This window comes from Suillus subaureus, assembly GCF_016647635.1.
Source record: "Suillus subaureus strain MN1 chromosome Unknown BJ212scaffold_192, whole genome shotgun sequence".
NCBI classification, from domain to species: domain Eukaryota; kingdom Fungi; phylum Basidiomycota; class Agaricomycetes; order Boletales; family Suillaceae; genus Suillus; species Suillus subaureus.
Genome location: NW_024538748.1, coordinates 1 through 24,160, shown reverse-complemented (window position 1 = coordinate 24,160; position 24,160 = coordinate 1). Strand labels below are relative to the sequence as shown.

Below are 24,160 nucleotides of genomic sequence, written 5' to 3'. Positions count from 1 at the left end.
TAATCCTGAATACCAATTTCCTCCTCCTTGCAATACATGCTCCAAGTGGAAGAACATGCCTCAATCACCGCGTTCAAATTCGATCGAGCAAGAGGGTGAGAACGACAATAATGTCTCTGACTTGGTCCTTGCTGGCTCGGAAGGTCGCGTTGGATTCAGAGGCCTTTTTGAAAACAAATTCATGTGAGCGATTTGGAGATGTGATGTGGATATGAACGATGGGATACATTTGCGGCACAGACTTGGTATATCATTGTTCTCGACTCTTGGAGGATTCGTGAGTTATTTGTTACAAGATAAATGACCATTAGTAACACCGTGCCTTATCAACAGCTCTTTGGCTACGACCAGGTGAGTTGGGCAATGTGTTCTTATGGCAGCTATAGTAGGTACACGTCTGACTGCAAATCAGGGAGTCGTGAGCAACGTGCTCGCCATTGAATCTTTTGGAGCCAAGTTTCCGGCGATATACACGAATGCAACGCTGAAGGTAAGGGTAACATTCCAATAGACATTGTGCCTATCTGAGTTACACTACTTTTAGGGATGGTTTGTCTCCACACTTTTGCTCGGTACGTCAACGTGACATGCTGCGAGCGTCCGTCCGTCAATCCATATCCGCAGCTGCCTGCTTCGGAGCTAATGTGAACGGCCCCGTCTGTGACAAAGTGAGGTCTATCATTTGGCGAGACAGGATAAGTTGTGATAGACTACGACTCAGATCGGGAGAAAGGTAGACATAATATGCAATGTGGTGATCTTTCTTCTCGGTAGTTCACTCCAAGCAGGTGCCACGTCTCCTGGTAAGTTCTATCCCGTTTTCTATCCCGTTCACATTTATCAGCTTTGCTGAAGATTCTTTTGTTAGTTTATCTGTTTGCCGGTCGCGCTGTTGCCGGTTTAGCAATTGGTTCTCTGACGCACGTTGTCCCGATGTATCTCGCTGAGATATCCAGTGCCAAAATTCGTGGATCTTTAGTTTCTCTGCAGCAACTCGCTATCACATTTGGGGTGAGCGAAACATCTATTACTGAGGTTATGCATTTAATACCACAAAATGTAGATTCTTGTTAGTTGTGCGTGGCAGTCTGCTTTCACATATTCGTATATGCTCATTACTCGAAGACTGGATTGCATATGGCACGTCACATATCGGGGGAACCCGATGTGCCCCTGCAATACCATACACCGGAGCACTTTTGAACGGCAAACCTACGTTCGATCCTTACACCGATGTCCCTCCAGGTGGCTGCACTGGTCAAACTCAAGCGTCATGGAGAGTTCCGCTTGCGTTCCAAATATTCCCTGCTTTGGTGTGTTGGTCATATCTTCTGCTTCCTACTCATACCCGTGGAAGTGCAGTGTCTTGGCATTGGCATGCTCTTCATGCCATACTCGCCCCGTTGGCTCGTTGAGCGAGGCCGCGAGGAGGAGGCTCTGGAGGAGCTGTCGCGTCTTCGCCGGAAGCCCGCTCACGATCATTTAGTTCGCATTGAATTCCTGGAGATCATGGCTGAAGTTCGTTTTGCGAGAGAGGTTATGAAGGCGGCATATCCCAATGCAGGGCCAATCAGGCAGATAACCAATAAATACTTGGCATTGGTTTCTAGTTGGCCAAAGTCCAAGCGTATAATTGTTGGTTGCCTTACTATGATGTTCCAGCAATTTATGGTGGGTTTTCAAATCAGTCTTTCTTATCATTTGGTGATTTATGATTTGCCAGGGATAAACGTAAGTCGTGGTTCATCTTTCTGGAACCAACATCGCTTACATCGTTGAAGGCTCTCATTTATTACGCGCCTACGAGTAAGTTTTACGAATCATCTTAATTGTTGAGTTCAGAGTTGACTCCTCATCCACAGTTTTCGGCCAACTGGGGCTTGATCCAAATTCTACCTCCCTATTTGCCACTGGTGTTTATGGAATTGTTAACGTGAGTTCACAACATTACGTATAAGCCTCCTAAATTATTGTTTTTTTCAAGATGCTCGCAACTTTACCTGCTATCGTTCTTCTCGATAGTTTGGGCAGGCGACCTCTGTTAATCTCTGGTGCCGCCGGATGTTTCACTTGTCTGGCAATCGTGGGTTCTCTTGTCACCGTTTACGGCACGGACTGGCAAGCACATGCGGTAGCGGCTCGCATCGCTATTGGTAGGTGCACTATAATTACCTGCAGAACACGTTAAATTATCTTACAGTCTTCGTGTTTATCTACGATGTTAATTTCTCTTACTCGTGGGCTCCGATTGGATGGGGTGAGTGGTTCGTTTCACCTTCTTCAAGGATTTAATATATTTGCCAGTAATTCCCAGTGAGATCTTCCCGTTGCACCTCCGGTCCACTGGTATCTCCATTACTACATCGACCACGTGGTTATCAAACTTGTGCGCGGTTTTATCACTCTCCTTCGTCTTTTGGTATTGATATGCTTTAGTGTGGTTGGGCTTGTTACGCCAATAATGTTGAATGTGGGGGGGATGGCGTACTTTATCTTTGCCGGATTTTCTCTCGCTGCGTTACTCTCAGTTCGTATGTCAAATCCCAAAATCACGTCAAATAGTACGCTTAACTCGCTTTATAGTATTCTTCTTCCCAGAGACCAAGGGTCGGGTATGTTTTTTGCGTACGCATGTCCTGTCGAACGTGGCTGACGATGGTGTACAGACCTTGGAAGAAACGGATGCTGCATTCGGTGACAATGTTACTGACAGGGAACGAGAACGCATGGAGGGTATTTGTCGAGAGCTTGGACTGCCCGTCCGGGCCCTTTTAAATGCATAGTGACAAAATTTCTGGCTGGCCCAGGTCATGTTCCCATTGAGTCGATTCATCCGACATGTATATTTTGTACTCCTTTTTCCCCTTTGTACCCTCAGCATCATGGCCTCCGCATGAAGTTCTTTTCACGATATCGTTGGTATTGAGGACGCAGCATTGTATGCTCTTCTTAAAAACGCTTTTTGAAGACAGGTGGTTTCGTGCCGTCTGGAACTCTTTCTATCGAATTGTTCAGTTCCTATCAGTGAAACTATACTACGTGCGTAAGCACTGTTTCTATTCCCGCCCATATATTCTATCTATATTCCAGATCTACCAGATGCTAAAGTCGTTCTTCGCTACGTAAGAACACCCCCACTCTCATCTAATTTTCTCATCAAATGTCGACTTATCACTCATCTCAATCGTGCAAATGTATCTCGAGCTGTTCGTTGACCCCGAGTCATTCATACTGAAATTCAGGTAGCGCATACTGAATATGCCTGAATTGGCTAAGGCAGTAAGTAATGGAGAATCACTACTTCGTAAATCTCGCCAACTCTTGAGACAAGAATGCATGGACGGATGGCGACCTCGTCCGCACGCCCTTAACCCTAACCCGAGACCTCTTCCCATTCCTTGAGCACAAGTTTGTAGTAACACAGTTCGACTGCTACAGTAATTCAGCAATCACCCATTCTCACCCACAAACTGACAAGATTCCACAGACGAAATATACCAAGCGTTTAATGACACATAAAGCCAAAAATTAGAATCTGAATCAGTGGTTTTTCAAAGTGTTTACCTCTCGCACCGTCAAGGCTTGCATGCTTTTCCGCGGATGCTAACATGCACGTACGCACACCTATGGTGTTACGCTCGTGCCAAAAGCCTATACTTTATTTCATTTTCAGTATAAGCCAAGCTACAGTCAAGTAGTAGTCTGCCTAATGTTTTTCATAGGCTTGCGCTAATGTAATCTCGCAGCCAACTCCGAGGGGCGACCTAGCATGCATGATTCAACTATGTTGTCATAGGGAAGAATAATTAACACATTGTATAAATACACATTTGCTATCATCTCAATCTTTTTCAAATTCCTACGTCCCTCCTCGCTAAGCCATGTACCTGAACATAGGCGCCTATGGAAGGTATCAGGGTAGCTTCATTCTGAGGCAAACAGTATTCACCTTATCCGCCAATTCGCTTGTATCCACGTTGGCACCTGGGTCCGGACGCCCATACTCACGATCGCGTCTCGCATTATCGTACTTGTATGACACCCACAGCACTAGCGCGCAAACAGTGGCAAACGCCTCGAGGCCGCATGATACAGCGAAGCCGAGGCTGCACCGACAGCAATCAATCAACACATGCGGACACAGGGGGAGGGGAGAAGGGTAAGACGCACATGTACCTCGGGCCATCCGTCGAAGGGTATATGTGCGAGCCGAGAATACTCCCGCATTGCCCAATCGCCATGAACATCGGGATACCCGTCGCCTTCTTGGTCTCAGAGCCGAGATTGTGTGCAACTGTTGAAAACGTGAGCTGTCGTGGGAAGACGCGTCGTGAGTGATAAAGAACGTACACCATGCGATGATTAAGCCAATAGCGGTGTATGTCCCGCTCGTGATGCAGAATACGGCGAAGTATCGCACGTGAACATTGTTGGGGACTGTGAGCAAAGAAGGTAGCCTGAAATGACACATGAGGGATACTCTGAACATAAACCAAACTAGGTGCCACGTACCAATAGCACCGACAGCACAGGAACCTGCAACCGCCAAGCCACGGTTTTGTATGCGGTCGGACGTGTAAGACGTCAAACAAAGGACGATGGCAGCCACTGCATATGGTGGTACTGTGAGTAACTGAGCGAGCGCGTTGGCTGGAACGAAAATATCAACAAGGAAAACTTTCATTCAGCCAAGGTAGTACACACTGTACCCAAAAGTCTCGATGATCGTTGGCAAAAATGCCGAAATGCTTGCCAGAGCGCAATTCACACCAAAGTAAATCATTCCTCCAGTGTATATGCGCCAATCAAGGAGAGCTATCATGATGTGTTCTAGAGTAGGACGAGTCGATGAGCCCTCGCTGCGTAGCACGAGGATAGGGAAATAGCTCGCCTTTGTTAATCACAGCGCCAACATCCGCACTCGTGCCCCTGTTCATGCGTTCCAGTTCAATTTCTCTTTCTCTCGCATTCAAGTATCTCGTGCTCTCCGGTCTGTCGGGGAGAGCGAAGAAAGTCAGAACACCGAGAAGAAGAGCCGGAATTCCCTGAGAACAACCGAATTGTTAGCCAATAAGTTTACAAGGGACGGAGCACGTCTAAATCGCGCCTGAGGCTGAAAATTAATCCTGATAGGTGTTTTATAGTATTCCGGGAAAGCACTAGATAGTACCACTCCCATGCCTGCCTCTTAGGTGTAATGCAAGAAAGGCTAGCACAGCGAACATTGCGCAGTGTAAATGGGTTTAGAATATCGATCCCTCTGCACCTCTCAAAGGCCAGGGAGACTCGAAACATCGGCCAGAAATGGGATACAACAAGATCCAGGAACCGCAGCACTCGACCGGATAAATGCGAGCGGATCAACATCTTGAATACCACTTGTTCCTTGAACAAACATAGAACACCGGCACTAACCTCAATAAGAAACAGGACTTTCCAGTCCCACTCTCCCCCTACACCAGCGAGATGCGGTCCGTACCCGACTTGCTGCACGCCGAACGCGATGAGCCCGCCGAACGCACCTGCGACCGCCGCAAAACCAAACCAGTATGCCATGCGCAAGCCCATTTCAGAGCGAGTGTAGAAGAAGGCTTGGATAGTCGTGTTAACAGTCCTGTTTCTCCACGGGTCTATTGCATGATGCATGACTTACAAAAATAAAGTGGAATTGCAGGGCCAAAGCCAGCTTCAAATACGCCAAGCCCAACGCGGGCGGCCATGAGACTTCCAAAGTTGAATGTCGTTGCCTGCAGAAAAATAGTATGCATCATGAGCAACGGTTCGAGTTCGAATATGGCTAATAAAGATAAAGAGGCTGTAAAATGGTTGAAGGTCAACGGGGCGTAGGTATTCAAGCAGTATAGTCCGCAAGATCTATTCGATCAGTAGATAAGACAGGTCAAACACACGTCAAGGCTTGACCTGGATTTCACGGCAGAAACTGGCTGCTCTGACGCACTGGTAACTTACTAGGGTTGATAAACACGTCACAAGAGGAATTGTTCATGAACAAGACATTCCAAGTAACCAAAGAATAACTTGAAGGGAAAACGAAATGTACATATAAAGAGGAGCGGCAGTATGACTCACCATTAACGTGGAACATATACCCCACCCAATAGCCGCGCCCGCTATCCAATAGGATGGTGGAAACAACTTTGAGATTATCGTTGCAGGAACTTGGCAGATAATCTGGGAGCCAACAAATCAAAACTGGGGCGATGAACTATAGTTGCATTACTGACATATGAAAAGAAAAATGCCGAGTTGACCCAATCGAACAGTATACCAGTAGGGTCGCCACCAAGGTTCTCCTCTGCGAGTCCCTGAAGGCGTGCATTCCCAAGGTTCGTGCGATCAAGATCTGATTCACAATCAGTAAAACATGTCAGCTGGCTATCGTGATAAAATTTCACGCACAAGCAAAAAGATAAAGCAAGCATGTTATGGGTAAAATCCTACGGTCAAGCTTACGCACGAGCCTCTTCTCTTCATCAGATGTAGCGATGGGTCTATTGCCGCCAGCGTCGCTTGTAGATTTAGTTTCCCTCTCATCGGAAGATGGGCGTTTTTCTTCGTCCAACATAGTGGGCCGAGGTAGACGGAGGTGACTCACGCACGTGAGCGGAGTAAGTAGCGAGCTACTTCGCGATACTTCACGATATTAAAGATGGTGCGCGAGCGCTTGCAGGAGCAAGAGAACAAGAAGTAGTATGGGACTCGAAGACTCCAAACGTTTATAATGAAATCGCGCAAGTCATGTGGACTGTCACACCAGCAGCCGCGGTGCCTGTGGGTAATTCGATAACAAAGAGCGAGCTAGCGCTGGATAATGCATGGCAGCTGATGAGTGCGAAGAAATCTCACGCGAAATTCGAATAAAGTCATAACTTGCCCCGCTGGCCCCCGGATCAAAGAACTATTCCTGGAGACCATCCCCGCAGGGCAATCTTTGTCGGTGAGGCATGGGCGCACGGGCAATAGCTAACTGAGATGCTCCACTGCCCCTTTGGCTTCGGGTTCCTGACGAGGCACGGCTCCTGCGGACATAGACATCACCCAGTTGAAGTCATCAATCGAGTCGTTGAAATTTCAAATTTCAAATTTTGAGTGGTATATGCGATTGATGCCAATAGGTACTTATCACGTGGAGTTACGACACTCATCCAAGGCGATATAGTGTAGTGGTTATCACTCGGGATTCTGACAATTGCTGATTTCCCGAAACCCAGGTTCGAGCCCTGGTATCGCCTTCACCTTTTGCCTTTTTCATTCACTAGGCTGGTGTATCTCGACCTGCTCAGCACGACGCCGAGTGTTTCCCTCTTGTTGCATCTTACCCCTAGTCTCGCATGAGACTGTTGCTTTCCATTACGATCATCCTTCCCATCGCATCAGACTCGTATAACATGGTTCGGCCTTTATGTGCACATCATTTTTAGCGCACTATGAAATACATTGGATTCTATATTTTGCCTTGGTCTTGTGCTACTAGAATGAGTAGTACGTCTCGAACAATCTATGATGAGAGTGACATGTTCAGTTTGAGACTCGCAACATGTCCCCCAACTGATATCAGCGTGTCGCTTTCACTTGTGACTGACCTTGACATTGTTCTCCCGCTAGTGCTAGTTTAGCTGCCTCAGCGCTTAGTGCAACCACACAAGCGCCCTAGACTACCCTCAACAACATGGAAATACACGTGTAGCATTACCTTCCTCACCCTCACCCTCTCACTCTCACTTCATCCACAGCCCCCATATCCCCACCCCCGTCTTATTCTACCACCCATTCTGTCCACATCCAGCCCATCCTCAATCCTTCTGGTTTGCTCCATCGCACTATCATGCCCGGTGGCTCAGAAGGCCGATACATCAGACTTGAAGGTGAGTCATTCCATATCACCTTCGCATCCGTTTGGTCATCCTCACATTATATCTACAGTTATCAGCGGAACAAATCTTGGGGTTCCCTCCTTGCACATTCCTGCAGGTATCTATGTGTCCGTCAATCTCGGCTCCAGCAGACGCTGGAAATCAGCCATCGGTATTTTATCATCCGACGAATCTATAGCGTGGCGCGATACTGTGACCTTGTACATGTTCATTGAAACTTTCAAATACAACTCGAGGACTGACCTTTTGTTTCTAGATCGTTAGATGCGTCGTCTACGTTATCGGTGGAGATCAGGGCCTCCTTCGAGCTCGATCAGATGCTGGGCAATGGGGAAGTTGTTGGAAAACTTGAAATGTCATTGGATGCACTACTCAATCATGGAAATGAGCCTTTCGGTGAGTAACCTCCTTCTCACTCATGCGCATATGCTCACATCTTGTAGATATCTCCTTCCCGTCCGTTCGTGGTGTTCATCCTTCCCTCACACTAAAGGCCACTGTTCTACATAATTGCGACAATCAGGACAACGCCCTGTTTGACGTGAGTGACATCAGCCTCTGTTGTTGGCTTTTGTTGACGGAACACCTGCTGTAGTCCATTATTGAATGTGACATTGCTCGAGACACGGATGTAGGCCATGAACAATTTGCCACATACGTGACAAGCAAGACGGCCTCTCACCTGAATGATGCTGTAAAGCATTTTCAGTTGGTCCTGGACCAATGTCCGGTCGGCCATCCTCATCGGGCAGCGGCTCTCACCAACCTCGCGTGGGCCCGCCTTGAAGGCTACGCTCGAAACGATTTTCAAAACATCGACTGTATCGTTTCTCTCTTGCGCGAAGCCCTTGCGTTGCGTCCGCAGGGCCATCCCGATCATCCATCATCCATCCATCACCTCCTTAAAGCGTTGATCTGGCGCTACAGCAAGGAGCGCACCGCCGCCTATATCCGGGAATGCGCGCAACTGTCCTGCAAGCTATTGCCGCTCTGTCCAGGGGGCACCTACCTGTGTAGCATCGCGGCAGGGGGAAATGGCGCCGATTATGTGATCCGCGAATGCAACAAACTTCCAATAGATGCATCTGATGAAGGCATCCACCTTTGACGAGTCGTACTCGAGCTTTGTCCTCTGGGCAGCGCACACCGTCCTAAAGCACTCAACAGGCTTGCGCAGGCAGTTGAAGGACGCTTTGATCAGCGCGGCATCATTGATGATCTAGCAGAGAGCATACAACATACGCGTGAAGCCGTTTCCCTGTGTCCCGAGGGACATTCTGAACGCAACACCTACCTGATTAACTTGGCCTACTCACTCCATCACCGTTTCAAACACCAAGGCAACTTAGATGACCTCAATGAGGCTGTATCTTTGTATGAGGAAGCGCTGCGCCTGCACCCTGTTGGGCACAAATCTCGTGATGTCTCATTAGACAACCTAGGATCTGCCCTCTACACCCGTTTCAACCAACGTGGTGATGTTAACGACGTCATCAGATCCATCAGCCTCCGGCATGAGGCACTGACGTTGCGCCCGCCTGGGAATCCATATCGTGATTGCACGCTTAACAACCTTGCCCTCGCGCTCAAAACCAGATATGTCAAATTGGATGCCAGCGAGGATCTCGACGAGGCCATCAACCTCTACCGGGATTCACTTCAGTTAAGGCCGCATGGCCATCCACGTCGCCATACAGGTCTTTTCAATCTGAGCTCAGCGCTCTGTTCTCGTTTCATGCAAGCTCGGAAGAATGAAGATATCGAGGAGGCCATTCGGCTCTGCCAAGAGTCGTTGGAGGCTTTGCCTTCACTGCACCCGCATAGATATTTCAGCTATATGCGGTTGCAGGAAGCCTATTTGTCTCGTTATAGAGTGCAACGCAAGTCTGCTGATTTGTCGCTTGCTGTGGAGAACTTCAGACTGGCATCACGACATCCCACTCAAGGATTTCCAGAACGCATCAACGAAGCGATCAATTGGACTTTTGCAGCGGAGAGTCACAGTCATGCCTCAGCACTGGAAGCCTACAAAACGTTTTTCGAGCTTCTTGACAGACATTTGGCAACACGGTCTTCAATTGTCGCACGGCGCGAAGCTACTTCTGCTTTTTGTCGTGCCAGAACATTGCCTGTGGATGCGGCATCATGTGCCATGCACCTTGACAATCTACGAGACGCAGTCGAGCTCGTGGAGCAGGGTCGCGGCCAGCAGTGGTCGCTGGCCTCTCGACTCAAGACTCCGCTGGAAGACCTGAAGCTTGCAAGTCCAGAACTAGCTCGCAAGCTCTCGGAAATCAACCAGCGCCTGTCTCATGCTCAGGGTTCCGCCGGCAGCGCTGATCGAGCTGCTGCTGATCGAGCAGCGATACATTACAGGAGACTTCAGCAGCAGTGGGGAGCAGTGGTAGCTGAGATCCGTAATCTTAAAGGTTTCTCGCGGTTCCTGCTCCCGCCGTCGTATGAAGACTTGCAAGCGGCGGCGCGTCATGGCCCGGTCATCATCCTCGTTGGGAGTCAATATTCGTGCAGCGCCATCGTTATCCCGACGTCAGGAGAGCCACACCATGTTGGATTCTCGCGCGTCACTCTCACACATTTGGAGAAGCTCAAGAGTGACTTTGCCAGGGAGATACGACTTGCGTCTTTTATGCGCCCAGAGGAGACGAGGAAGGAATTGCAAGTCCTTTTGCGGACAGTATGGGACGAGATCATGCTGCCCATCGTCATCGTCCTGCAGCGTGATCTCAGAGTAAAGAGCGGCTCTCGAATCTGGCTATGTCCAACTGCAACCTTCACTTCAATTCCTCTCCACGCAGCTCACCCCTTTCGAACGAAGGCAGACGGACGGCGTGAACTATGCCTTGAGGACGTCTACATCTGTTCTTACACGCCGACACTTTCGGCTCTGATCAGATCTAGGCAGATGATGAAGAAACGTGCGACTCCGTCATTCGTTGCAATCGGACAGAGTTCACCAGGTGGGGGGCAAGGCGAGGCGCTCTTGACTGTCGACAGCGAGCTTGAACTCGTCCGCAAGCTCATCCCTGCAACGGTCAGCACCGCCACGCTCTCTGGCGATGACGCTACGCGAGCAGGTGCACTAGATGCTTTGCAATGCAACACTTGGGTGCACCTCGCTTGTCATGGGAAGCAGGACCGCGAGCAGCCTTACTATTCACGTTTTGCCATGAGAGACAAACCTCTCACGCTGCTGGACATCATGGAGAAAGACATTCCTCACGCTGAGTTCGCATTCTTGTCGGCGTGTCATACCGCTGTTGGGGATGAGGAGACACCCGACGAAGTCATCCACCTCGCAGCTGGACTCCAATTTTCGGGGTTCAAGAGCGTCATTGGCACGCTGTGGGTGGTCGACGACGCTGTCGCGAAACATGTGGTTGAAGCTTTCTACAAGAACATGGTTAAGGATTTAAAGGATGGTGATGTGATGGATTGTACGAAGGCGGCGTGGGCACTCAACCGTGCTACAGACGCTGTGAAGACGAAAGTTCCGCTTGAGCAGCGGATGGTTTTCGTTCATATTGGTGTGTAGTTCTATGTTGTACTGCTTTCGTCTGGTATAGGTTTTCGAGTTGTTGATTTTCGATACTGTTTCCTCCCGGTCACTGTAGCACCTGTCAATTGTAGGATTACTTTTCATGTTGATCGTACTGTTGTTTCGCATTCCCTGACACGATATCATTTACTGTAGAGTTTTCAAGTTGTCGATCTTGTATTTTCTCCCATCCCGGCATTGTCACTACGTGTACTAGTATCTGTTACGTTGTACTAAGATAACTCTCATCCTGTTGTTTCAATACCACTTTTGTATCTTTCATTCAATGCTTGCGTGTTGACAAACATGAGTATGTTCTTCGTGCATTGTGCCATCGGAGCCAGCAGCGTACCGAGGAGTGGAGGGCTACTAGAATGAGTACAGTATGTCTCGAACAACCCATCATGAGAATAACACACATGTTCGGTCTGCATCACAGTACACTTTGAGGCTCGCAACAGTCCCCCGACAATTGACCTTGGCGTGCTGCTTTCGCTTCTAATTGACCTTGCTCCCCCGCTAATGCTGCCAATAGTTTAGCCGCCTCAGCGCTTGATACAACTACACAAGCGCCCCTCAACAACATGGAGATATCTTCGTCCGCAGTTCACATATCCCTGCTCCCTGTCTTCTCCTACCACTCATTCTGCACACCATTCAATCTACAATGCTCCGTATTGTTCGTCCTTTGTTTCATCGCACCATCATGCCCCGTAGCTCAAAACGCCGATATATCAGGCTTGAAGGTCGGTCACTCCATATCACCTTAGTGTTTCTTGTGCTCATCTCGACCTACTTACAGTCATCAGCGGCAAAAATATCAAAGTCCCTTCCGAGCGCATTCCCGCAGGTATTTACATATCTCTCAATCTCGACCCCGGGAGACGCTGGAAATCAACCATCGGAGTCCTATCAACAGACGAATCTGTAGCGTGGGCGGAGACCGTGGCCCTGTACAGTTCATTGTGACTTTCGAATGCGACTCGAGGACTGATCTTTTGTTTCTAGATCGTTAGATGCGTCGTCTACGTTATCGGTGGAGATCAGGGCTTCCTTCGAGCTCGATCAGATGCTGGGCAATGGGGAAGTTGTTGGAAAACTTGAAATGTCATGGGATGCGCTGCTCGATCATGGGAATGAGCCCTTCGGTGAGTGACCTCCTTCTCCCTCATGCGCATATACCAACATCTCATAGACATCTCCTTTCCGTCCGTTCTTGGTGTTCACCTTTCCCTCACACTGAAGGCCACGGTTCTACATAATTGCGACAATCAGGACAGCGCACTGCTTGACGTGAGTGACATCAGCCTCTGTTGTTGGCTTTTGTTGATGGAACACCTGCTGTAGTCCATCGTTGAATGCCAGATTGCTCAAGACACGGATGCGGGCCATGAACGATTTGCCACATACATGACAAGCAAGACGGTCTCTCACCTGAACGATGCTGTAAAGCATTTTCAGTTTGTCCTGGACCAATGTCCGGTCGGCCATCTTCACCGGGCAGCGGCTCTCACCAACCTCGCGTGGACCCGCCTTGAAGGCTACATTCGAGACGATTATCAAGGCATCGATTCTATCACTTCTCTCTTCCGCGAAGCCCTTGCGTTGCGCCTGCAGGGCCACCCCGATCATACATTATCTATCTATCACCTCCTTAAAGCATTGATCTGGCGCTTCAGCAAGGAGAACTTCACCATTGTCTATATCCGGGAATGCGTGCACCTGTCCTGCAAGTTATTGCCCCTCTGTTCAGAGGGTACCTACCTTCATAGCATCGTGGCAGGGGCAAATGGCGTCGATTATGTGATCCGCGCATGCAACGATCTTCCAATAGACGCATCTGATGAAGGCATCCACCTTACACGAGCCGCACTCGAGCTTTGTCCTCTGGGCAACAAACATCGTCGAGAAACACTCTACACACTTTCAAGGGCTCTCAGCACGCACTTTCAACAACGCGGTAGCATTGATGATATAGACGAATGCATACAACTTGGTCGTGAAGCCGTTTCTCCGTGCTCCAAGGGACATTCTAGACGCGAGACCTACCTGATTAACTTAGCCTACTCAATCCAGTGCCGCTTTGATCATCAAGGGAACTCAGATGATCTCAACGAGGCCATCTCTTTGTACGAAGAAGCGCAGTGCCCACGCCCTGATGGGCACAAATATCGTGATTTCTCGTTGGATGGCCTAGGAACCGCCCTCCGCAAGCGTTTCGACCAACGCAGTGATACTAACGACATCGCGAGGGCCATCAGCCTCCAGCGCGAGGCACTGACGTTGCGCCCGCCTTGGAATCCATGTCGTGAAATCACGCTTAATAACCTTGCCCTCGCGCTCAAAACCAGATATGTCAAATTGGATACCAGCGAGGATCTCGACGAGGCCATCGATTTCTACCGGGATTCACTTCAGTTAAAGCAGGATGGCCATCCACATCTCCATCAAACTCTTTATAATTTGAGCTCGGCGCTCTGTTCTCGTTTCATGCAAACTCAGAAGAATGAAGATGTCGAGGAGGCCATTCGGCTCTGCCAAGAGTCGTTGGAGGCTTTGCCCTCACTACACCCGGATAGATATTTCGGCTACGTGTGGCTGAAGAATGCCTATGTGTCTCGTTACCGAGTGCAACACAACCTCGCTGATTTGTCGCTCGCTGTAGAGAACTCCAGACTGGCATCGAGACACTCTACTCAAGGCTTTCCGTATCGAGTTGAAACAGCTTTGCACTGGGTTCACACGGCTGAAAATTATCAGCACGAGTCTGCCCTCGAAGCATACCAAACATGCTTGGAGCTTTTCGACAATCATGTCATGACGCGGTCGTCGGTTATCTCACGGCGTGAGGCTGCAATCGCTTTCCGCAGCGCCCAGTCACTGCCGGTAGATGCAGCTTCGCATGCCATCCGTCATAATTCTCTGCAACGAGCAGTTGAACTTGTGGAGCAGGGTCGTGGCCAACAGTTGTCGCTGGCCTCTCGGCTCAGGACTTCGCTGGAGGACCTGAAGCTTGCAAGTCCGGATTTAGCTCACAGGCTCTCTGAGCTCAACAAGCGCCTGTCTGATACTCAGGGTTCTGTCGGCAGCGCGGACCGAGCTGTTGCTGATCGAGCAACAATACATTACAGGGGACTTCAGGAGCAATGGGGAGCAGTAGTAGCTGAGATACGTAATCTTAAAGGTTTCTCGCGGTTCCTACTCCCGCCTTTGTATGAAGACCTGCAAGCAGCAGCACGCCATGGCCCAGTCATTATTCTCATTGCGAGTCAATGCTCGTGCAGTGCCATCGTTGTCCCGACGTCAGGAGAGCCGCACCACGTTCGATTCTCGCGTATCACTCTCACACATTTGGAGACGCTCAAGGACGATTTCACTACGGCAATACGGCACGCGGCTCGTATGCGCCCAGAAGTGCCGAGGAAGAAGTTGCGAGCACTCTTGCGGATAATATGGGACGAAATCATGCTACCCATAGTTAACGTCCTCCAAAATGACCTAAAATTGCAGCCTCAGTCTCGAATATGGCTGTGTCCGACGGCAGCCTTCACATCCATCCCTCTCCATGCAGCTAACCCCTTTCGAATGACAACAGATCGCTCTGGGGGAGAGCCATGCCTGGAGGATCTCTACATCTGCTCTTACACGCCCACACTTTCAGCTCTCATTAGAGCTCGGCAGATGATGAAGATGCATGCGACTCCCTCCTTCGCGGCGATCGGACAAAGTCAACCCGGCGCAGGGCAAGGCGGAGTGCTCCCCGCTGTCAATGGAGAGCTGAAGCTTGTCCATAAACTTGTTCCCCCCAGTGTCAAGTTCACCAATGTCTCTGGCGATGAAGCTACACAGCCAGGTGCACTTGAAGCTTTGCGACGTAACACCTGGGTGCACCTCGCTTGCCATGGCACGCAAGACCGGGAGCAACCTTATAATTCATGTTTCGCCATGAGAGACAAGCCCCTCACGCTGCTTGAAATCATAGAGAACAATTCTCCACAGGCTGAATTCGCTTTCTTATCGGCATGTCATACCGCTGTCGGTGACGAGGAGACACCCGACGAGATCATTCACCTCGCAGCTGGTTTACAATTTTCGGGGTTCAAAAGCGTTATTGGCACGCTGTGGGGGGTTACTGACGCTATCGTAAAACACATTGTGGAAGCTTTCTACGAAAAGATGTTCGAAGATTTGGAGGATGGTGGTATGATGGACTGTACGAAGGCAGCCTGGGCACTCAATCATGCTACACACGCCGTGATGACGAAAGTGCCGCTCGATCAGAGGATGGTTTTCATACATATTGGTGTGTAGTTCTCTGCCGCATTGCTTTGATATCGTACAGTTCTTCAGGTTATTCTCTTTCGTCTATGCTGTACTTAAAGTTGTAGGAATTACCGGTTTACCTCTGTATTGCACTCCCGTGCTCTAGCCATCTTTCGTAGTAATGTTATCTGTCCTGGAGTCTTTGGCAAAGTCATTCGTTGCTCGATGACAATGTGTGTATCCGAATGTTCGCGGGATCTTTTTCTGTTAACTGTTCGGTGACGAGTTGATCTTCCATTCATCCTTTCAGTCCAGAATTCTGGAATCTGACCCGTACTTCTCAACTAAGCGCCCTGGTATGCCCTTTCCATATGATATGAATGCAGTATACTATAGATCCGTTCATACTCATACATACGCACTGAGTTGTTTCTATCACACAGTGACTATGTCTATAGGCGCCTATAGCCCCAAAAAAGATTGTATAGATCAAATATTGGGTGACACGGCGACAAACATGTAATAACTACAAAATCCGTGTGATGAACTGCTGATTGTGAAGAGATACACAAAAACATCGAATGAGTACTGTCCACAGCAAAGCGGTACGACTACCAGTTAGAAGGCACCAAAGAACATATTTCGTACATTTTCTATCCCCTAATTCAATTTGACGCTCAGCACAATAATACATGTGGATCCTCTGGTTTATGGACAGCGAGTGTTGGCGATCGTGTGGTGTTTAGGTGATTGGAGCGGGACAGAAGGACATGATCTCTTCGTAGAGGAGCTCTTTGAGCTGTTCACGGCTGATATCGTCCTTGTGTACTGCCGAATAGGGTAAGTATACGTGCACGCTTCTTAAGCCCGAGTACTTACGGTCAAACTCGAAGAACTCCGGGTCGAGCGGTGGTGCAACTGGTTCGTCATCGGGATCGTGCTGAATCACATATAAGCTTGTGCGCTCAAGAAATAAGAAGTACACATACATATGCTTCAAGATATGGGTGAGCCAAAGCCTCTTCAACTGTTATGCGTTTCTTGGGATCAATGTCTAAGAGAGGTTTGAGCTACCACTCGAATAGATGAGAAGATTGTGACTTACGAGAGTCTTCGTCAGGAAGTCTACAGCCAAAGGATTGGCATTGGGGAAGATTTGCGCAAATGGCCGGCGTTTGCGGAAAGGAAGAGCTCGAATATAATCTCGCGATCTGCGTGTGGTAATGGCGTAAAATTCGTCCAGCGTTGGTGTGCCGAGAACATCCAAGATTAAAGTGAGCTGGTGGTGGTAATCTCTACCGGGGAACAGAGGCTTTCCGGAGAGCATCTCAGCCAAGATGCACCCCACAGACCAGACGTCGATAGCTTTAGTATATTGCTTGAACGTCAGCATGATCTCAGGAGCTCGGTACCACCGTGTAGCAACATATTCCGTCATAAACCCAGTTTCCGTCCCTGATGGTTCGGCAGTCTTTACTGATCGTGCCAGCCCAAAGTCGCAGACCTTGAGATCACAGTTTGCGTTAAGAAGGAGGTTTGAGGGTTTAAGATCACGGTGGATGACATCAGCAGAATGTAGAGCCTTGAGTGCTCGCAGGGTCTGATAAATGAAATATTGAGCGTGGTCATCTGAGAGGTCTTGCGTTCGGATAACGCGGTGCATATCTGTTTCCATCAGCTCCTGGATCACTGTGTGAAAGTTTGAGTGATATGTGGGTTGAATGACGTATTTTGTACGCACAATACACTTCTTTGAAAGCGTCTAGAGAGGGAGGCTTGATGATGTCCAAAATTGAAATGATCTTCAAAGTTCTGACTGAGCACGTAAAGACGACGAATGGCAAACGGGCTCACATTCTCGCTTACGCCAGCTTCACTGAGGAATTTGAGGAGTTTTAGTTCTCGGAGTGTCCGTAAGCAGAACATGGAATGATCGAAGGGTGCGATCTTCTTGATGGCAACCTTGCGGCCGCTGGGCCGGTGAACAGCTGAACAGACGATACCATATGCACCCTCGCCTACGACATCGAGAACCTGATACTGAGTACCTATTGAGACATATTTTGTTAAATTAGATAAATGAAGAGCAAGGATCTAGACACACCGACGTTAAATCTAACTTTCCTCGGTGCGGGTGGAGCTTGGGATGTAGCACCGTGTTTTGATTTTGAGGGTGCTGGAGCCACAGCTGGAGCCTGCTGGGCGTTTTCAGGCATCTAGAGAGGTAAATGGGAGAAGGAGGGAATGTAGAGGAGTGGGGAACAAGAGAAAGTACTATAAGCGAGGCACAAAGTATAATCTTGCGTGTGTAGAAGGTGTGTCCAAGTTTAGTGATGAATAATAGGAAATAACAATGATTCGTGCAAAATGAATACAATAAGTTCCTGGGTTCCGATTGCCACCAAGACAACCAAGTTTGTTGTCAACTACTTACGACATTCGCTATAGCGATAGCAGCAACCTCGTGCTCAACAACCTCAGTCTGATAACAGGGTCTGTTCCTTCAACAGGCTACGACGCCCCTTTTCGCCAAAACGAATCAGGACTTCTCCGACCTCCTAACGTTCAATTGTTTATGATGCGTGCTGCGGGTGCGAGGACACGCAATGCCATGGATGCCGCTGCGGACACGGTGACACGCCATATCTCTTGATGCGGTTTCAAGGTCACCTAGGTTTCGAGGCAGATAGACTAAGCTCGTGACTATTCTAAGGTCCTACATCTTCCCAAGTGCGCTGTTTAAGCTATTGAGGTTGCCACTCGTGGGCTAATTGATATCGAGCCTAAGAGTATCGACAGTAAGTACTCGCTGTCCAGTGTATGCAGCATTTACATAACGTGTTAACAGGATCGAGGCTTGGATATTGCCAATCTGTCTAGTTCTCCGTTCTTATATTTGCTCCCTGCCGAGATTATCCTTTTAATTAACTGGCAGATCTCTGAAGGACAAGATCCCATGGGGCGGCGATGTGCGATTATAGCATAAATATGTATTCAAGCGTCATGCATATGACATGTCGACAGCTCATGATGAAATGTAGTCCAAGCTAGACCACCCTAAATCCGACAACTTGAAGTCGATGTCCAACCATGGCCATACCAACGGCGGCGCATCTGCACAGTGGACATACGAGTGTACAAAATCTAACCTACCGTGAACGCTTGAGCAGCAGCACTGCGGCAGCGGGCTGGCCATCCTGAGCTCGCCTGCTTACAAACCATTCAAGTTCTAGTAGTGACCACACGCCTCCAATGCGTGTCCAGAACATGTCTTCCTCCAGACGTATACTCCACGTACGACCCTCACAAGTCGCGTCATCAGCGCAACCTTCGTCGGTAGTAGAAGAGTCTTCCGTACTCGAACTTAGCCAATAAGCCCACTCCTTAGGCTCTTTATTCATGCTTCAATTTTACTCCCATCTCTCTTCAGATGATTCTCATCCCTTCAGCACAATTTTCTCAAAAGGATACGTCATGGCATGCGTATCCAGTGGTGTGACTGGTGTCGACCGATCCCCTCCGGCTTCCGTAAGGTCCACTTGTCCACTATCACTGAACTTCATCGTCTCCGGTGCTATGGGCGTAGGGAAGATGTTGTTGGCAAATCTCGTTGTTGAGAAACAACTCGCCAAATCCTCTTCCGGTGTATAATCTTGCATGATATGAAGTATCCTGATCCCCAGCTTAATGCGCATTGATTTGATACAGCAAGTTAACGCAGTGATCTCCAGCGGGTTGGTGTTCTAATTCAAAAATAATACTGGTTGGTTTGGACTGAATAACACGGCTTATCTAGATACTGACAAGATTTCTACATTGTTAAGAATTTGTCAATACTTCGGTATGTCTGCTCCACCACTCCCCTTTGAGCTAACATTCATGATGAGAATCTGTAGCCTCCATTCATTCCTAGTTCCGAACAAGCGTCTGAAGAGGCTAGATTCTTATTGAACACGTGTGGACGCGTAAGGGACGTGCTGAAAGGTTGGTTGGTTCACCGATGCTCCGGTGTAGACAAAAGCTCATTGAATTGCTCAGGAACAAAGGCACATAACCGTTCGCGAAGTATCCGATCGGATTTAATGTGAACGAGGTCATCGAACACCATCAGGGTGCCCCTGCGCTCTATCCCCTGACCATCCTGACCGGTCCTCGTCCCTGAATAACCTTGGCATTAACCTTCGAGCCAAGTAGCTGGGTCTTTTAGCTGACCCGGATGAGGCCATTCGGTTCCATCGGGCTGCATCGGTACTCTGTTCCCAGGCCGTTTTGGTGAATTCTCGTCTCTCAACAACCTTGCCATCACCCTTCAGGTCAGATTCGAGCAGCGTGGCGTCCTAGCTGACCTGGAATCAATGAGGCCATCGAGCTCTATCGAGATGCAGTGGTGCTCATCTTGGCCATACCAATTGATTCTCGTCTCTGAACAACTTTGCCACCAGCCTTCGAGTCAGATTCGAGCATTGGGGTGTCCGGGCTTATCTCTAATTAGCCTGGCCAGAGGAGGCTTTTCCTGATGCCATGCATTGATCTCGTTGTTCCATCTAGTTCATCCAATCCACTATTGATTACGTTCGTCAGCGCCAGGGTTGGAACCTCATCTCTAGTAGCTACCTACCGACCCTCTGATTGTCGGTCTGGCCAAAGCATGCGCCTTCGACCTTTGCGCCACCTTGAGTCAACAAAGAACACCGTTGATGGAAATGATAATTGAGATTCGTTATTGGGCAGGCAAGGAGGGGAACACGAGAAGTGAGTTGGTCTAACCTGATCGTAACATCTATATATATGCGGATTCTTCGTGGTCACGGGCTCGGCATTCTGTTGTCCCGGGCACCACATACGCTCCTGAATTATGCAACCCTGTAATTGCAACTCGTTGCCTCGTGATCACCACTCTAACGTTCATCGCAAAAGGAGCTGTCGATCATTGATGTTCGTTTCCGCCTGCCAACCTGAAGAATGTTTGTCAGTGAATCTACCTGATCTTGGCACTTTCATTATCATTACCAAAGCAGTTAGGTACCATTCCTCGGTTAAGAGCGTGTTTCTATTGAATTTTCGGCAGTGGCTACATATTTCATGAATACTGTGGGCTGAAGTGCATTGTGATTAGCGCAACGAAAGTAAGTTGGTCACTGCTTTACTCTGGTATTACAAACGAAGTTATCAATCATTCCTCGTCTGTTTTTTTGGCAGACTACTACGCCCTGACCCCAGCTGGGACTTAGCCTACAAAGAGTCGTACAATGGCGTAATAGGACCTTTCGAGACTCGGATTGGCAGTTGGGTTATTATCGTATCGATCTAGTACACCCATGGCAAAAGGAGTCACATCACATGTCAGAAAGCTTTGATCAATGCACGAACTCGTTTAGGCATAGTCACTGCTAACGATCTCGTCCTATAGACAAAGACAAACGTTTCTTGCAAGCGAACGCGAGTAACGGCTCCTTTCGCAATGGAAGTGCCAGCATTGAATTACTTAACACCATTCAGGGGCATGTGTGATGCTCGGGACAGCATAATGCTAAGCCTGCCTGAGAATACATAAATGATGTTACGACGTCAGGACTGAAGCCCAACTCACTCTCGCCTTTTCCTACTCCTTATCAACAACGAATCCGACCATGTCGGGGTTCTGTGGTCGTGTGACAAACGTGAAGTACTATGACGTGCCTTTGACGGTCGACGACGGCGGTGATGAGGTCAGTAGGTAGCTAGGGATAAAGTTCCGGCCTTGGCTCTGGCGAGTGATATCATCAGTGGACCGGGATATATAGATGGGACGAACCGACACAAACGCATCTGATGGCGGTCAAGAACAATGCCGCTGCGGACACTTACCTGGCATGGGACGTAAGTCTTTGCGAGAAGCGGTTCTGATGCGAATCTCACAAATTTGCAGGATGACATGATGGCCGGCACGTCCGACAGGGAGTACTGGTGGAACCTGTTCACCACACAAGGCAAAATGGCGTGGGTATCAGAGCGTTGATCAAACCTATCTACTGATGTAGATGAGTGATGTAGATTCCGGGTCCCCAACAAGCCCGGGTCCACTGAGGGTTTCTATACCCTGCACATGGAAGCTGATCTTTCGGTGATAAAGTTCATTGATTGTCGTACCATACTGTTGCTGACACTGTGCATTTGCAGATCATCCTCAAGTACCAGGTGGGGGACCCCACTGATGCGCAGCTGTGGACGGTTTTAGACGAATGAATGTTGGACCCGGTAACTTTGCTTAGCTGTGCTATCGAGTATAAGCATTAGCCTGTGGAATGCAACTTCTGTACGAGCGAATCGTGGTTTGTCTGTTTGTCTGCGTGCCAGCGGGAGGAGACTCAGGTCGTGCTACCTTCCCTCTTGAAGCTTGAAGTCCAACACCGTTGCATGTAAGTGCATGTACAAATCAGTCTATCATCAGTAAAATTATTGAGGAGTCCTTGATATTTGTAGCCGTGAGAACTGTAGAGAGATGTAGTCCAAGCTAGTCCATCCTAAATTCGACAACAAGTCCAGATAATTGCACATGTGGATATACAAAATCTATTCTACCATAAAATAGATGAGTAGTGGGAGCGGGCACACTATCCTACTTATAAATGATTTGAGCTCTACCGCACGCCCCCAACGCGCGCCCAGAACATGTCTTCCTTCAAACGTACGATTTCTTTCCACGTACGATCCTCCCATGTCGCGTCACCAGCGTAGCCTTCCTCGTCGGTAGTAGAAGAACGCTTCGTACTACTTGTGTCGATAGATTTCCCGTGTGTGCTGGAATCCTCAGATGCACGTCTGGTTTGGCTAGCTTCAGAGGATGGGTTGACAATAGTGGCTTGCGTGGTGGGGGGAGAAACATCCACGGACGCTCGCTTTTCAGGATACGGATATCCGTTCGTATTCGCATCATTTAAGGGGTTGGGGGTTTCCGTGATGTTATGCTTGGTCGTGGAGAGTTCTACAACGTCCTCGCCAGCCACGGCTTTCTGTTCACGGGGAGAAGACGGTTTGTGTTCTTCCTTCTCAGAAACAGACACATCGACTTTCGATGGGACCTCATCTTTGCTGACTTCAGCCGAAGGCATCGGAATTCCTTCCTTTGTTTCGGTCTGTGAGGCAGCGGGCGGTACAGGAACTGCCCTTCGTGCGGGAGCTCGCCTGGGGACGGGTGGAGCACTATTCGGTACAGGTGAAGCGGCCCTAGAGGACGAGAACGGAGAGCCCGTGCGTGGGGGAGCTGGTGAGCCGGCTCTCGATCGACTCAGAGCAATAGGTGTACTGGCGCGATGAGGTATCGGCGAAGAGACACGTGAAGGCAAGGGCGCTGGAGAGGCCACACGAGAACGTGGCCGCGAAGGTGGCGATGCGGCACGGAATGCAGGTGACGTAGGTGTATCTGGCAGGGGGATGGTGTGTGGGGAGGGAGGGCGTTCTGGTTGTAAAACCGGGACCTGCGGCTGTATTATTGTTTGTGGAGAAGACAGATCTGAGGAAAACGGGCGAGTAAAGGACATTTCGTCAACGGGAGTGGTGAATGATTCCTGAGAACCGGACGTCCCAGCTTCAGAACCGGCTTTTTTGTCAGTATCATTTGAAAAGGCAGCGGGAGTGTCGATTGAATGGCCACGCCCTTCGCTCCTTCTGGGCAGGGGAGGGGGTGCTTGGGCAGGTGGCGGTGGTGGTGGCGGAGGTTTCCTCGCAGGTTTCTTATCCCTTTCCTCGTCCTTCTCCTTCTCCTTGTCTTTTTCCTTTTCCTTTTCCTTATCTTTTTCTTTCTCTTTATCCTTGTCCTTGGAATTTTCAGTCCAGCTAACAGCCCTCTCCCCCAACGCACTCGCCATCTCCCAAAGCCGCCTACGCCGGGGAGGCACAGGCGGCTTCTCACCTGCAGGGATCGCAGATCCACTCGCAGCCGGAGAAGAGTTCTTTTTACTAGACTCTTGGGTATTTTCTGTCCCATTCGCAACCGAAATCACGGGCTTCTTATCGGGTATAACAGGTTCCTCCTCCCATATACGCTCGATGACGCATGTGCGGACGAAAGCCCACAGGGAACACGTACTTCGGAGGCGCAGGAGACAGTAATTGGATGTGCATAACGGATAGGGCTGTTGTGTTTGAGTAGAATTTGTACGGGTTGCCCCCGTGGGGTTCGCTGGTGGCCTGGATACAGGAAGCGTCGAGGTGGAAGGCGAAGAAATGTGCAGTGGTGAAGGAACAGGCGTAATAACTAGGGCAGGGGTGGCGGGTGCCAGACGGAATACGTATACTTGTTCAGGCTGCTCGATATCTGCATCATGTCCCGCATGACCTGATGAGGAGTTGGAAAGTGGATTCTTGAACCAAAGGTTGCCATTCGTGAGGCGGCTATTGTTGCGGCTGCGCGTGAAGGACGCGAGAGGGTAGATTTGGGGTATTTCGTGCGATTGGGCACGCACGA

The 24,160-nt window shown here is 49.2% G+C and overlaps 3 protein-coding genes and 1 non-coding gene across 4 annotated transcripts; 3 read left to right on the top strand and 1 right to left on the bottom strand.

The window, feature by feature from the left end:
• Nucleotides 1-7,170: 7,170 nt before the first annotated feature.
• BJ212DRAFT_t139 lies at nucleotides 7,171-7,253 on the top strand. The gene has a single exon. It is a non-coding gene; the product is annotated as a tRNA-Gln (tRNA).
• A 266-nt stretch (nucleotides 7,254-7,519) lies between these two features.
• BJ212DRAFT_1581957 (CHAT domain-containing protein) lies at nucleotides 7,520-11,728 on the top strand. Its single transcript, XM_041342313.1, has 7 exons — nucleotides 7,520-7,886; nucleotides 7,945-8,095; nucleotides 8,152-8,291; nucleotides 8,339-8,436; nucleotides 8,491-8,943; nucleotides 8,990-9,009; nucleotides 9,063-11,728. The coding sequence occupies exons 1-7, from the start codon at nucleotides 7,847-7,849 to the stop codon at nucleotides 11,446-11,448; spliced, it is 3,288 nt and encodes a 1,095-aa protein (XP_041185548.1). The 5' UTR covers nucleotides 7,520-7,846; the 3' UTR covers nucleotides 11,449-11,728.
• A 7,033-nt stretch (nucleotides 11,729-18,761) lies between these two features.
• On the bottom strand, nucleotides 18,762-19,115 carry BJ212DRAFT_1305854 (uncharacterized protein; the record flags this gene model as incomplete). Its single annotated transcript, XM_041333786.1, has 2 exons — nucleotides 18,762-18,828; nucleotides 18,868-19,115. The coding sequence occupies 2 exons, from the start codon at nucleotides 19,113-19,115 to the stop codon at nucleotides 18,762-18,764; spliced, it is 315 nt and encodes a 104-aa protein (XP_041185547.1).
• Nucleotides 19,116-21,525: 2,410 nt separating this feature from the next.
• Nucleotides 21,526-21,939, top strand: BJ212DRAFT_1488768 (uncharacterized protein; the record flags this gene model as incomplete). Its single annotated transcript, XM_041341380.1, has 4 exons — nucleotides 21,526-21,573; nucleotides 21,623-21,693; nucleotides 21,748-21,817; nucleotides 21,874-21,939. The coding sequence occupies 4 exons, from the start codon at nucleotides 21,526-21,528 to the stop codon at nucleotides 21,937-21,939; spliced, it is 255 nt and encodes an 84-aa protein (XP_041185546.1).
• Between the last annotated feature and the right edge of the window lie 2,221 nt (nucleotides 21,940-24,160).

Coding starts and splice junctions, on each gene's coding strand:
- BJ212DRAFT_1581957 (XM_041342313.1), top strand. CDS start 7,847: ATGCCCGGTGGCTCAGAAGGCCGATACATCAGACTTGAAG. Junction 7,887..7,944: donor CCGATACATCAGACTTGAAG/GTGAGTCATTCC, acceptor TTATATCTACAG/TTATCAGCGGAACAAATCTT. Junction 8,292..8,338: donor TCATGGAAATGAGCCTTTCG/GTGAGTAACCTC, acceptor CACATCTTGTAG/ATATCTCCTTCCCGTCCGTT.